The sequence below is a fragment of the Cornus florida genome, unplaced genomic scaffold (assembly GCF_030987335.1).
Source record: "Cornus florida cultivar Cherokee Brave unplaced genomic scaffold, ASM3098733v1 CherokeeBrave_3.0.0_Hap2_Chr08, whole genome shotgun sequence".
NCBI classification, from domain to species: domain Eukaryota; kingdom Viridiplantae; phylum Streptophyta; class Magnoliopsida; order Cornales; family Cornaceae; genus Cornus; species Cornus florida.
The window spans coordinates 37,033,600-37,047,373 of record NW_026775578.1 but is presented as its reverse complement, the minus strand read 5'-3'; the positions used below and the strand labels follow the sequence as shown (position 1 = coordinate 37,047,373).

At 33.2% G+C, this 13,774-nt stretch overlaps 1 protein-coding gene across 5 annotated transcripts; it reads right to left on the bottom strand.

Annotated features, from left to right (window-relative positions):
• Positions 1-3,492: 3,492 nt before the first annotated feature.
• Positions 3,493-12,333, bottom strand: LOC132271321 (serine carboxypeptidase-like 20). Of its 5 annotated transcripts, none has more exons than XM_059772666.1 (15): positions 9,928-12,333; positions 9,692-9,837; positions 9,029-9,105; positions 8,716-8,838; positions 8,528-8,630; positions 8,402-8,439; positions 8,188-8,289; positions 7,802-7,882; positions 6,848-7,105; positions 6,058-6,123; positions 5,823-5,935; positions 5,238-5,351; positions 5,089-5,134; positions 4,200-4,286; positions 3,493-3,917 (listed from the first exon to the last, which is right to left on the bottom strand). In XM_059772666.1, the coding sequence occupies exons 1-14, from the start codon at positions 10,071-10,073 to the stop codon at positions 4,203-4,205; spliced, it is 1,497 nt and encodes a 498-aa protein (XP_059628649.1). In that variant the 5' UTR covers positions 10,074-12,333; the 3' UTR covers positions 3,493-3,917; positions 4,200-4,202. The 5 variants fall into 5 exon arrangements, with proteins under 5 accessions (XP_059628649.1, XP_059628651.1, XP_059628650.1 ...); XM_059772668.1 differs by having other exon boundaries at positions 3,493-3,910; XM_059772667.1 differs by lacking the exon at positions 3,493-3,917 and having other exon boundaries at positions 3,956-4,286; positions 9,928-11,973; positions 12,062-12,333.
• Between the last annotated feature and the right edge of the window lie 1,441 nt (positions 12,334-13,774).

The following is a 13,774-nucleotide window of genomic DNA, read 5'->3' as shown; positions in this document are numbered from 1 at the left end:
TGTTTGTTTAAAAAAAATAAAATCGCTATTCTGAAATGTCTAATATATAGATTGATTCACACAATTAAATTATTTATTTAATTTTCATCTCTTACTTTATTTCCTTTCCATTTAATCAATCAATAAAATAAACAAAAAACAAAATTTTTATAAGATGTGCAAGTCCAAATCTAAAGCTGTCATTAGTTTAGTAGAAATAAGTAAAAATAATAACTAAGAAATCAAAAGAGCAAAATACCTCTATATATAAATACACATATATATATCATCTTGGTAATGATTTATATATGTTTCAAATATTTTATTTGAAAAAGTAACGGAAACAATTTTGGGACCGAATTGAACTTATATTTCTTGGTTTGTCATGGTTCCTATTTATACCATAACTATCGACAATTTTCAGTTGAAAAGGTTGCCATGACGGATTCCTATAAAAGGGTGGCCGTTTTCAATGGAATGGTGATATGTAGATAATGATGCAATCATGAAGCTACACGCGACTTCATTACAGGAGGCCATCTGGTAAAAGTGGTTGCTAAAAGGGACATGTGGCAAGGAAAGACGCATACAATTACCTATAGTTGGAAAGTACCTCCTTAATGGGACACGCTAAGGAAGGAAACAGTTACTTGCGATTTAAAGGCGTACAGTTCTAAAACGTTGCTAAAAGCCTTCAATTGGCATTGAACTACCAAACCCATTCCTCCGAAGTTGTAATTTATGGGAGAGCGTGTAAAGTGTCAACATTATGAGGAGACTAAAAAAGTCATGGGACATGCAGGACAAATCGGACGTTCCACGTGAAAGCATATTGGTTGCTGTTGGAATTATCTGCAGCAATTGCCGTTAGAGAAACTTTATAAATAGAGCACTTTTTTGTAACTTAGAAACCATGTTCAACACACACAGTAACTGTGAGTTATGCAAGATATGGAAGTTTGTATTAAAAATAACCTAAATGGGGGCTGAGTAGGTTTTATTTGTTTCTTTATCCAAGTTTTACTTATTTTAATTTTATCAAAATAAAACTAAAATCAAACCCAAAAAGAAAAAATAAAGTGCAAGTAAAGTAAATAAATTTTGAAAAATGGCACCGGGATTTTTAGCGAGGAAACCCCGACTAGTGGAAATCAACCAATTATTATGGGAAAATCCTCATGGGCTACGTTATCCAGAGCAAAACGATCCACTATATTTAAAGCAAAATACATCTCACTTTGACTCAGGCTCACACCCCTTCACTCTACAAAGACTCAACTTGCTGAACGCCATCGGCTTTGTGACCTCCCGTCCAACAGCTCAAACTTCAGGCTTATTCATTGAACCTATAGAAGGATTTCTGGTTGATCAACAACACTATGTGAATGCCTTGACCCCTTCAAAGTTTATTTGAATCACCCATTTTCTTCAATTCTGAATTTGATGAACAATAATTAAAATCATGCTTCTCGGAATCTCTAAATCTTCAATTATGTTCCAATTCTGATCAGATAGAGAACAACACCCTTAAATCACTCTTGTGTTTAAGTGTATGATCTAAAAAAAAAAATCAGAAAAATCAAATTGATTTTCTGGATTAAAAATATCTCTCAAAGGCTTTGTCAAAATAGTTGAAAAATTACGTTTCCAAAAAGCCGTCAAACCTTAAGTGAGAAAATATTTATTTATAAACTTTTGAAAGCCTAATTGTACTTGGAAAACAAGTCAATTTCGTACATGATCAATATAGCAAAAGTCAAGCCCAAACAGAAAGTTACCGTTTTGGTCTGCAGAAGTTGAACTGGTTCAGAAGGGTTGAATCGGTTCAAGTTGGCTAGAAGTGAAATTTTGAAAACCAATTTTGAAAGTTGAACCGGTTTAGAGGGGTTGAATCGGTTCACATTGACCAGTTTAGAAATCCTTTAGGAGGCCTTTAAAAGTTGAACTGGTTAAGAGTCTCTGAACCAGTTCAAATTTGACAGAATAGAAAACAATACTTCTACTTGTTTTTTTTTTTTTCCCCCTAAAAGCCTAATTTTGAAGCCATGCATATATCTTCACACACTTACTTACCTTTCTAATGCTTTGTTCTCATAATCACACACTATATCAAAATATGAACACGATCGCTTCTTCAATTCCGCTTTCGATCTTGAGTCTTGACAAATCGAAAAAAAAAAAATTACAACTCGATCAGACTCATTTTGACAATAAAATTTGCCAAATTACAAATTAATATTTCACAACATCACTTCAATTTATTTTTCAATTATTACAATTGTTTTTAATTATCCTTTAAATTTTCGCAACATATTTCAATTCCTTTCATTAATGCAATTTATCTTGCAGCACTATACTTTCCAAGTCCTGCACTCTCATTACTTTCCTTTCAACAAATGTCATTCAATTCCTTACTTTTACTTCATCACTTCAACTTGGTTCCTTTCCAGCCGTAAGAACATTTTGAAGTCATTTTAAATAAAGGTAAAAAGAACTTTGCGAGAGTGGTCATTCCAAGTTCTCCACAATCGTCTGAACCTCAAACCTCTCACAAGTAGATTTGGAATATAATTTGGCGCTATTCCATGTCTATTGAATTATCGGCGAATTCTGGCGCCACCTTCGGACCTTTTCACTTGGAACAGTAAGATATTTCCAGCCCAAATAGTTTCATGTCTCAACAGTTTCAGTTTCAGTTTCAAAAAATTTAATAACTAATGTTATCAGTTTGATTCTAATTTAGCTTGGAACCGTATTGAATTATTGGCAGCTGCTATATGATAATGCAGGGGTGAACTCTGTACATTTACACCTCTATACAAGTAATGTTACATATTTGGCAATAGGTTTTTTGCATGACTTTAATTACTCAAGGACTTTTAGTCAATGATAAATAAAGATGGATTCTCTCAACTCTCAAAATGTTTAAATAATATCAACTCGGGCCTTTTATCATTTTTTTTTTTAGTTGGTCATTAAATTACAGGACAATGTTAGATGATTGGGAAATATGAGTGGGACCCATTAATTTTTTCAACATGTGGGAGCAGCGAATGCCTTACATTTGAAATCCAAGAATATTTAATTTAAATTTTTAATTAATTTTTTTCCAATTACAAATTCAAACCATTCAATGCACAACAAATTACAATAGGAGGGTGTACAAAAACAGATTTATACATCAAAATGGTAGGCTATGTATTTTTTACTACTAGAAGATTTCAGGGGCATACGTTAATGACACTGTTTAAATTTTGGAATCTTCCTCAGTTTCCTTTTCCCTCCAACAGAGAGATCTTTCCACCACACAAACAAAAGTAGAAAGGTTTTTCATTCGCTTTGTTTCGTATGGTTAGAAGGAAAATTATTTCTGAAATATAAAAGTAAAAATTAAAGTGAATGAAACTTTTTATTACCATAAAGTATAGGAAGATTTCATTTTAAGAGTGGGATTGTACAAAAGGTAAAAGAAAATGTCTGCTTTACTTATTCTTTATTATATAAATACTACAGTAGCAAGAAACACCGTCGTTTCATTTTATTATAATTAATAAACCAAGTAAGCAAATGAATGTTATATGAGTAACACCTATTACGGGGAATTACATATATTATATTCGAAGTTTACAAATTATTCAAGAATTCAAAGTGACTAACCGTAAAAATATTACTCTAATAGGAATGAGGCAGTAATTAGATCCAATTGATAGATTGGACAAATGTGTAGGGTACAATTTCTTTACCCATTTTGAAGAGAGAGAATTTTGACAAAGAATTATTCTTCTTTTTGCTGCGACCGTTAAGACTACCCACATATAGAGGGTTCACACAAGTCCCTGTGAGTAGACGGGACTATCGCAACAAAAAGCAGTTGACCAAATCTATAGGGGTCTGGCTCCCACAGGGCACAACACTTGACCCACACAGGCCCCTGTACGCTGCAAAGTTGTTTTTCATTCAGTGTCACAGTCCAAAAGAAATGGAGATATATTTTATTACAGGTCTTATCTATCCAAATCTGAAGAATTCACAATCAGAGCAAAGTGTCACTACAGTTTTGATAGACCACGCATCAATATACTCTGGTACACATTAGGGTTCGGTGTCATTCAGTAAAATTATATCCACAGCAACCATAAAACAAAGTGCATCATGATTTTTTCATTGCCTTTTTCTGGTGAATTTGAAATATTTCTATGTTTATTCAATTTCTTGTGTACCTATCATATGGGTTTTGCTTCCAACCAACGGCTGTAGAAATCCAATGACTCCCGTGGCTTATATTCAGGTACAGTGTGCCCTGCCCCCTGTACAATTTGAGCACAATAACATTAGATGATTGATGATGATAATAATAATAATATATTTGTGAATAATGTTTACTCAAGAGTCAAAACCAATAACTAAGCTAAGCAAACAGCGAAAAAAAGAAGATATTATTCGACCATGTGTTGCATTCATATAGATCCCAAATGATGTTATTCGTGCAAGTCAATTTTATTTTGGTCTGGATAATTGATAATGTTAGCAAGGTCAGCATCAACAAAAAAGCTTAAAACTTTGCGGAAAAAAAGGATATATCCAAAATCATAATAATTTGACCCCACTAGGTTTTCATATTGTGAATGTAATTTTTAGACCAATCTACTTTGTAAGCAAGATTATTTGGGAATTTTTATTTTTAGTGCAAAATCAGCCGATCTAAATACAATGCAACGATTCTCAAAATCATAGAGTTAATACACAATGTTTGGTTGTTTTTGTCAGAAGCAAAATGCAAAATTTAAAAAATATGTCCCATCTATACCGCGGCCTAAGTGAGAGAGACAAGATACGGACAAAATCTTTTTGTATTATTTAGTATTTACACACCGTGGTTATTCTGTCTTATTCTTGTCAATTCAGGTTCTTATAATGAAATTTTTTTCTCAGGCCGAACTGACTTGAGCCGAGTAGACACAAGCTTGGGACTATGTCTACTTGGCTCCAGCCAATTTTTACTTGAAAAGTAACACTCTTTTATAATTGCACCAAGAAATGACCTCTTGAATACTTCTAAGAAATACCTCTAAAACAATAAATAAAAAATGCAATTTCTGACATACAGACCTTGATTGTGAGATAGATAAGGTTGTTAGCATATCCTTGTGTGTACCTGCAATAGATAAAAAATAATCCATTTCTTTGAGCAGGTTAGCCGTAGAATTAATGTGATCAAGGGCCATAGAAAGAAAATTGAGAGAGAGAGAGAGACATACCCAGCAACTTGATCATTAGACTCCCAAGACCTCCATTCATCCAAAATCTGATATCCAAGTGAACTGGTCCATGCTTCACTCCCAGTGTGGGGAACACACATATCGTGATCTCCACTGTAACAAAATTATATAAGCATGAAAATGCAAATACTTAATTTCAGGAAACATATATTTTCTACATCTTTGATACATTCATTAATTCTCACCAAAGCATCAAACCAAAAATAGGAACGTGGCATTCACACTTGTACTCCACACGTCTGTTTGTGTTATTCCCTACTCAATTTTGTAGGTTTGCACTTCACTTTATTTTTTTATTAATGAAATGATGCAATTACCCCCTCAGAAGCATAGTGTAAGCTAGAGTACTTTTTTCAGTAATTGTAGATTATGAAATAAAAAATAATAAGAGTACAAGTGTACAATATTCGAATGTGAATATCATTTTCTTATACATATCTAACATATTTTACCTCAAACGCGTAATTATAAATATATAATTTTACGTGATTATATATTAAACTCCATTTTAGTCTCATTAATCTTAATCTTAGTTATATATGAAATAAAAAGGAGAGTACTTACCTGAATATAAGCACACGATAACCCTGAATGGTGAGGTTTTTGTGGTATTTAATCATGCTTCCAGCATCATGGTTGTAATAGAGGTCATTACATAAGTTCCAAGGTCCACTTTCCTAATTTTAACAAGAAAAGAGGAAGTGGAGTGACATAATTAAAGGATTCGAATTTAGTTTTGAAGAAGAACTACTACAATAGAGATTTCAAGTATTAACAAGTAGCTAGGAAGTGCACATACTGGATTTGCATGAATTGCTTTCCTAACTTCATCATTGTTCAGCCACACAGTTGCTATTGTATCATCCTGTATAATTGTATATAAAACAATTAATAGAAACAAAGAGTTTTAATGCACTCTTTAGCACTACCAAATTTGTTATTAGACATGGAAATGAAGACATTTTTTTTTTTTTTTTATCATGCAAGAGAATTCCAAAAAAGGAAATTAATTACAAGTAAAATATTAAAATATACTCACCTCTCATGTGATAAAAGTGATATACTATAATTACAAACTTTTCCCTGTTGATTAAAAATTACACTGATGGACTGATCAACTTCCTTTGGAATCATTACTTTGTAACAAATTCTCGTTTATTGTTAACGGTCAACAAGGTGACGGGACCTTATCAAGAACAAGGTGAAAGGACAATTTGTTTTAGTCAGCAAAGTTAATTGCAAAACACCAAATTTTTCTATCTTATTAACTTGTAACTCCACTTTTCAACTAACATATTATAATAATTACTATCGACAAAAGGTAAAATTTCACTTGCTCTTAACACGTCAAACAAAAAATTGTCTAACAAGAGAAGTCAAAAATAATTTATGAATCTATACATAACCATGTTATGTAATTTACCTTAACTGAAATTAAAAAATTCACATCTATCCGAAAGATCTTCTTAGGCTACTCCTCTTTCTTTCTTTTTTCCCTCTGTTTTTTTTTTTTTTTTTGAAAAGCTAAGCAAAATTTTTAGGCTCCTTTGAGCCAATGTCAAACCATATTAGTGAGAGAGAGTACTCACCATGCATGGAACACCACTGACTTCTGCCATTAACTGAGGCCACGATTTCATAATGCCATCTCTTGCTGGTGCTCTGAAAGGCCACGCACGACCAAACATCCTTTTTCTCACTCCAAGAGGCCTCTCAGTACTATTTCCTAATTGCTTGAAGCTTAATGGTAAGCTGCTTGTGCTTCCATTTACATCATTGTCTTTTCCACTTGGCATGCCATGGTAGCAAGGCTCAAGGATGTTGTAAATGTTTAGACCAGCCAATGCCTACCAATTATTTAGTCATCCCAAAACAAGTACAAAATTAATTAGACAATTATATATGTGTGTGTGTGCGCATATACACTCAATTACCAATTTAATTAAAGTATTTCTGTAATTACTTTGAGAAAATAAATGATATAGTGTTTTGTTTTAATTTCAAAAGTAATACAATTTTTTCATAAATATATCAAAAACAAATATAGTAAAAAACCCAATTAATCATAACTGATACATTATCTTTTGATACAACAATACAGGCCTACTCACTGGTGAGGAAACCCTCCTCCAAACCACTGATTTTTCATAATTATAGAATGACCCGTGACCATTTTGAATTTTAAATATAAGAGAGGGAAAATTATGATATATATATTTTATAATTTTCTTTTACATATTTAAAATTCAAAACAGATATCTCCATTCTATCATTGCACGACATCATCAGTGTGGGTTTCTCCCACTGGTGAGGAGGCAAGTATTGCTCCTTTTGATATCTTAAAAATACACAATAATATGAGGTCGCTCTAGCAAAGCTCACACCCTCTTAATCGTCAATGGTGGTTGTAGAAGTGTGCCTCTCGATCCAACAACTAAGATGGAGTGAGCTTAGTGAGAATGCCCTCGTGGATAGAATTGCTATTATATATATATGTATATATATGAAATTAAAGAATTTGTGAAATAATTAAGCCAACTTACACTGTAGATTTTTTGAAGTATATTTGAACATCTCTCACCGTTGGGATCATAGTAGTTACCTTTGCAAGCCGATTGAGCTTCCTACAACAGCTTTATATCATGTAATCTTCCAAACTTGTTTTTAAAAGCAGGAACTACAACACTTGGAACTAAATGGATATTATAATTATTTTGCAACAAACAAGTAGACGGACATATACATGGTTAGACCTCAGTTTCATCCAAATTATTCTCATATATAGGAATGAGTCTAAATTAATTCATAATGATCAAAACTTTGAAATGGTTAGTTCAGAATCAAAATGGATGATAAAGTGGTAAAGGCTTAATTTTTTAAGATGATCCATACAACATTCAAATTATATATATATATCTGTTTCACTGACCTCAAACATAGCATCTGAGATTAGGCTCATCCCATGTGCAAATGGGACAAGAGCATTGTCATCAAATTCTTGGTCACAGGCCCCATTTCCTATCATGTAACCCTGCACAACGCGATTCAGAGCTCATCGAACCATGTACATATATATATATATATATATATATATATATCCGTATAACCTAATTCTTGAATCTGGAGAGGCTAAAGTCACAAACCTTGAAATTAATAACGGGCTTCATACCACTTCTGATTCCTGTCAATAAGGTCAATTATTGTTGCACCAAAAAACTCTATCATAGAATTAACATGAATGTGTTACCATATATGTGAGTATATATTACCTTTATCTACATTAGAAGTAAGAGTTGGAACATAAACTCCAGCCCAAGACTCTCCCGCAATGTAAAATGGATTGGAAAGGAACTCCGGGTATTGTACAAACCACTAGTTTCAAAAAAATTAGCACAAAATTATTTGATTGAATTCATCTTGAATTTTATCTTGAATGATTCAAGAATTAAAGTTATACCTTGAGGAGAAAATTGTGTGTGTCTGAGGCTGTTTGTAAGTCCCCAGTTTTGTATATGGTGGTGTTTTCAGAGTAAGAAAAGCCAACACCAGCAGGGGAGTCCAAGTAGATGATGTTGGAAACCTAAGACAAGAATATGAAAAGCATACATGAGAGATTTTGAAATAATGTGAGAAGAAATTAAGTCAGGAAAAACGAAATATATCAATATGAAATCATGAATCATTTTGGTTCATGTCACCGAAAGGATAATAAAAAAATCATAAGACAAAATGAAAAATCATTGTAAAAGATTTATATATATTTATCCAACCTTAGACCAGCTATATGGATTCAAATGTAAAATGGGCAGGCTTCCTTTAGACTTTCCAGCTTCAAAATTGAATGGTCCTGCAAAATAAGTAGTGTAATCCTAGTAAAAATTTGTGATGGAAAAAAGGCATCATAAAGTTTGTTATATTTTGTTTTTTAATTTACTCTGTTCTGAATTGTAATATATATGAATGGATTGAGAATAGGCCTACATTCATGCAACTTGATATATGAGGTAATTCATGTGACTTGATACACAATGCAGATTGAGTACTAGCTCTAATTAGTGAAACAACCCACTATACAAAAAGTGGTGCTTTTGCAAGTATCATTGAATCACTCAATCATTTCATTCTAAAAACTTCTCGCCCACCCTTCCACAACCCCAGTTAGGCTTTCTAATATTGAGATAGAAGGCACCAAAAAAGGACCTAACCTTTGGGATAAGGCATTTTTAGAGATCAAGTTTTGAATGCATTATAACAAAGTTCATAGACAAATATATGTGATGATCAATTCTACGTAGAAAAACACAAGTAATGACATGAAAAAAAAAAAAAATTTGAATCCACTTTTAAGAATTAGAAAAAACAAAAATAGAGAACATGAATTTACAAGTGTTAAATTTTAATATCAAATCTTCATGAATATTAAAAAGCAGTACCATGTTCATAAACAAACCCATCAAAGCTAGAGCAACCTGGTCCCCCATTGAGCCACAAAACAACAGGATCATTTGATGGGCTTCTTTCGGACGCGACAAAGTAGTAGAATAGATTCTTTGGAGGATTCCCATCTATGGTGACAAACCTTCAACATCCCAAGTTACAAGAAATATCAACACTACAAAACACAGCGTTAATTTTCATTTAATATATAAAAACTTTCCATGAGACATACCCTGAGTAGTGCTTTGAAGGGAAAGTGCCACTGAACCCTGGAAGGTTTGTAATCAGAGCACCTTCAGGAGCTGCTTCAGTAACACCAAAACACAAAAGCATGCAGAGTACTGTTACACTGTAAAAGATTGACTTTGCCATGGCCATGGCCTAACAAAATCTTTAGGATAATTCTTATACAAAAGAAATGAACTACAATATATATGCAGTTTAAGATCAGAGAGAGAGAGAGCGAGTTTTAATAAATTAAACAGATAAAGACAATGGATGGATGAATTAAAAAGGAAAGAGCTTTAATAAACCATCAACGAACGAGGTTTGATAAACAAAACAGCTGGGAAGGACACAAGATAAGAGGAACAAGAAAAGAAAGAAGGCAAAAAGTAGTCAAAGAAATAGAAAACAAAGGGAAAGAAAAAGTTTCAGCATGATTTTTTTTAAAAAAGACAAACACAAGTTTCTTTGGCCGGCTGATGGGTTGTCCTTTCTTTATCTCCAATGATATGTGAATGCACTGTATAGACACATTAAGAAAAGGGTCTTGTACTTTCAGGATTCATATTCCACATATACTTTTGGAATCACTTGCAAAAAAAAAAAAAGGAAGATAAAAGATAAAGAAAGAAAAAAGAAAAAAGAAAAAAGAAAAAAGGACAATCCAAGTCCAGTTGGTGAAACCATTAATACCTCAACTCAAACGAAGGTTGAGAGTTCGAGTTCGAGTTCGAGTTTGGGTTCTCTTATGAGAAAATACTATTGGAGTGTAGTGGTTTACCTGAAAAGTCTAGTCAGTGAATATTCAGGAATTTCTGATAGACAATCCCATGAGACAGAATAAGGGAATTTCAGTGGCAGTAGTAAATTACAAGGCAATGAGAGGGAAATGATTGGGAAATGCACGTGGGACCCATTGATTTTTCACATAAAAAGGAAGAGTATATTATTAAAATGAATTAAACTTGTGTCTGGTCCAAGTTCAGATCAAAGCCAGTCTTTTTTAAATGCAATATTATTATTGGACTTTCCAGATTGCAATATCTATTATTTCATGAATCACGAGCCTACAAATTGAAAAGGCCAAACTTATTACTTCAAGAATAGAATACTTTATTTGGAATATGCAACACTTCTATTACAAATTAGAGAGTGTTGCATTCTTGAAGTAAATTGTATCACATTCTCAAAGCAACGATATAGCATTCTAAAAACAACTTCGTTTTAATGCACAACAAATTACAATAAGAGGGTGTAGAAAGCAGAATGATACAACTCAGAACTTGAGAGGCCAGACTCAATGGTGGGCTATGGATTATTTGACTTCTTGGAGATAAGTGTTTAAATTTTGGAATCTTCTCCAGATTCCTTGAGATATTTCCACCACCAAACAACATTCAATCAGAGTTTGCAGTTTCAACTTTCAAGATATTTTCGAATTCTCAAACAAGTAGAAAGGTTTTTCCATACCCTTTGTTTGGTTACAAGGCTAGTAAAAATAAAAGTCAAGTGAAAGAAAGAAAATTCAGTTACCATAACAACAAGAACCTGCTATGGTTGAAGTGGATCAAAATAAATGCTACAAGGAACAGATGCATCAGGCAACTCAACATACCTCACCAATGTTCTTGGACCTCTGCTGAAACCTCTTATCAGATCAGAAATTGGGAATGGTCAAATTACCAATTTCTGGTACGATAATTGGTGCTATTTGGGGCCTCTGCCACTACCACTGTTAGCACTTTCATCAACATCAATTCGTGATCTTTCCATGGCAATATCACTCAAATCATCAATTCGTAGTCTTCTTGGATGATTTAGTGAGATGGGTCTCCTTACACTGAGAAATATAGCTCTCGAAATTACAGATTTTTGCTGTGCAAAATGGGTTTAGGCTCTCTGGTGTACACATATGGAATCGTCGCATGTACTGATCGTCTTCTCTGCCGGCCAATGCAGTCCTGAATCGAACCATTGGTGCTCTCAGGGACAGAGTCTCCTCTCAAGTCTCCATTAATGGCATGCCCTAGGGCTTGACCGGACATGAATTCAGCTCCACATATCGAGCACTCGTGAACCCTAGATTTGTTATTACTTGATGATAGAACCCTGTAAGAAATTTGAAGCGAAAGTGTCGTTACCATGTTTGTCGAATTGATCTTCTTCTTGCAAAAACGCTAACGGCTTCTTTTCTCCTCCGGTGGCTTTCCTGTGGCTCTCTAGTGTACAATATGCGTTGTTGCCAGCTGTATTCTGATCGATTGGGAGCTACCGGCTTCTGTTCTCCGCCCGACAATGACGGAGAGGGGCCACGGCTGCAATGAGTGACCGGATTTGTTTTCTGTGTTATCGGATTGTCGTGGGGTAGACTTAGGATTGTTTGGCAACTCGTTTTTATTTTTTATTTTTTTTACCAAACAGGCCCTTAGTTGTTTCTCTCTTATTTCTTTTATTTTTGTTGTATTAACCCAAATAGCAAAAAAGAGCGGCGGAGTGGCGGGAGTGAGAGGCGTGAGGGTAACAAAATTGAGTCATAAATAGTAAAAATTTATGTCAGAATGTGCACGAAGTGTGAGAGCGAGAGTAGGTTAAGTATTAACTTTCATTTCATCCTAATATTATATATATATATACACATATATAATGATTTGGATGGTATGAAAGGTATGAGAAAATATTTGCTTTACTTATCTATTCTTGTATTAAATACTACAATAGCAAGAAACACTTGGAGTTATAACATTTTATTATTATAATTAATATAATCAATTAAGCAGACTAATGTTATATGAAAAAGGCAAAGCGTATAGCAGCCGTATTGCTCTAACATGAATGAGATGTCCAATTTATGGGTTAGACAAACATGGTGGGACACAATTCTTTTCCACTCACATTACTTTCCCATGTTTTTCCTCTTAAACAAACAATGAAACAGGTGTTACTTTCCTCATTCGGTAGAAAAGAATTCCAAATCATTCATTGGCCTATACATTATTTAATGACAATGGTCATGCATGAATGGAGAAGGCAAAGTCGTTTTGGTTTCCACTTCGTTTCTTTTCTTCTTTTCTGGCAGAAACACTGCACTTTTGGGTATGTTTGGCATCTGCATTTACATCGTGTTTTTTATTTGTACAGTGTACTGTAACCAAGGGAAAGGACAAAACTTGTTGGTTTATTATCATTTGAATAGTATCGAAATATTTTTGAAAAAAAAAAAATAAATTTAGAAATAAAAATATATATATATTTTTGATTGCTTATGCACTAGTAGCAAAAGCAATATTTATAAAAAATAAAATAAAAAATTCTAAAATAACATTTTTAATTAATCATTTAATTTTTTAAACTTGCAATATTTTTTATCAAACATATTTTGCTTCCAAAAATCTTGTAACAAATTTACAGTATCAAACAAGCTTTAAAATAATGTTGAATGCACTCTAAAGAAAAACACTACTTCCATTTCGCTTCAAAGTAAAAATAGTTGTCAAACGAGCCCTTTGTTATTCAGTACCATAGACTCTGCTTTATAATGGGCAAGGCAACTATAGACTAAAAAATTGTTTTTCATTTGATGGCACAATACAAGAGAACAAGGAAATACTTTGTAAGAGATGTCTCCAACGCTATCTTAAAAGTCCTCAAACTCAAAATATAGCAGACTTCTTTTACTAATATACTCCAATGATCGGTTGTACAATCTCTTAAAATATAAGAATCTCAAAAAATTTCTCATATATAACATGTTGCCATATGTTGAGATACTGATACTTTATACATGGGATGGAAAGTCAATAACACATGGATGAAATGTACCATTGGTGCAGAATTACTAAAATATAGCATTTTGA

Excerpts from the sequence above, each read along its gene's own strand:
- LOC132271321 (XM_059772666.1), bottom strand. The coding sequence starts at position 10,073 with ATGGCCATGGCAAAGTCAATCTTTTACAGTGTAACAGTACTCTGCATG. Across the intron at positions 9,838-9,927 it reads CCTTCAAAGCACTACTCAGG|GTTTGTCACCATAGATGGGA; the intron begins GTATGTCTCATG and ends GGGATGTTGAAG. Across the intron at positions 7,883-8,187 it reads TCTCAGATGCTATGTTTGAG|GAAGCTCAATCGGCTTGCAA; the intron begins GTCAGTGAAACA and ends AAGCTGTTGTAG.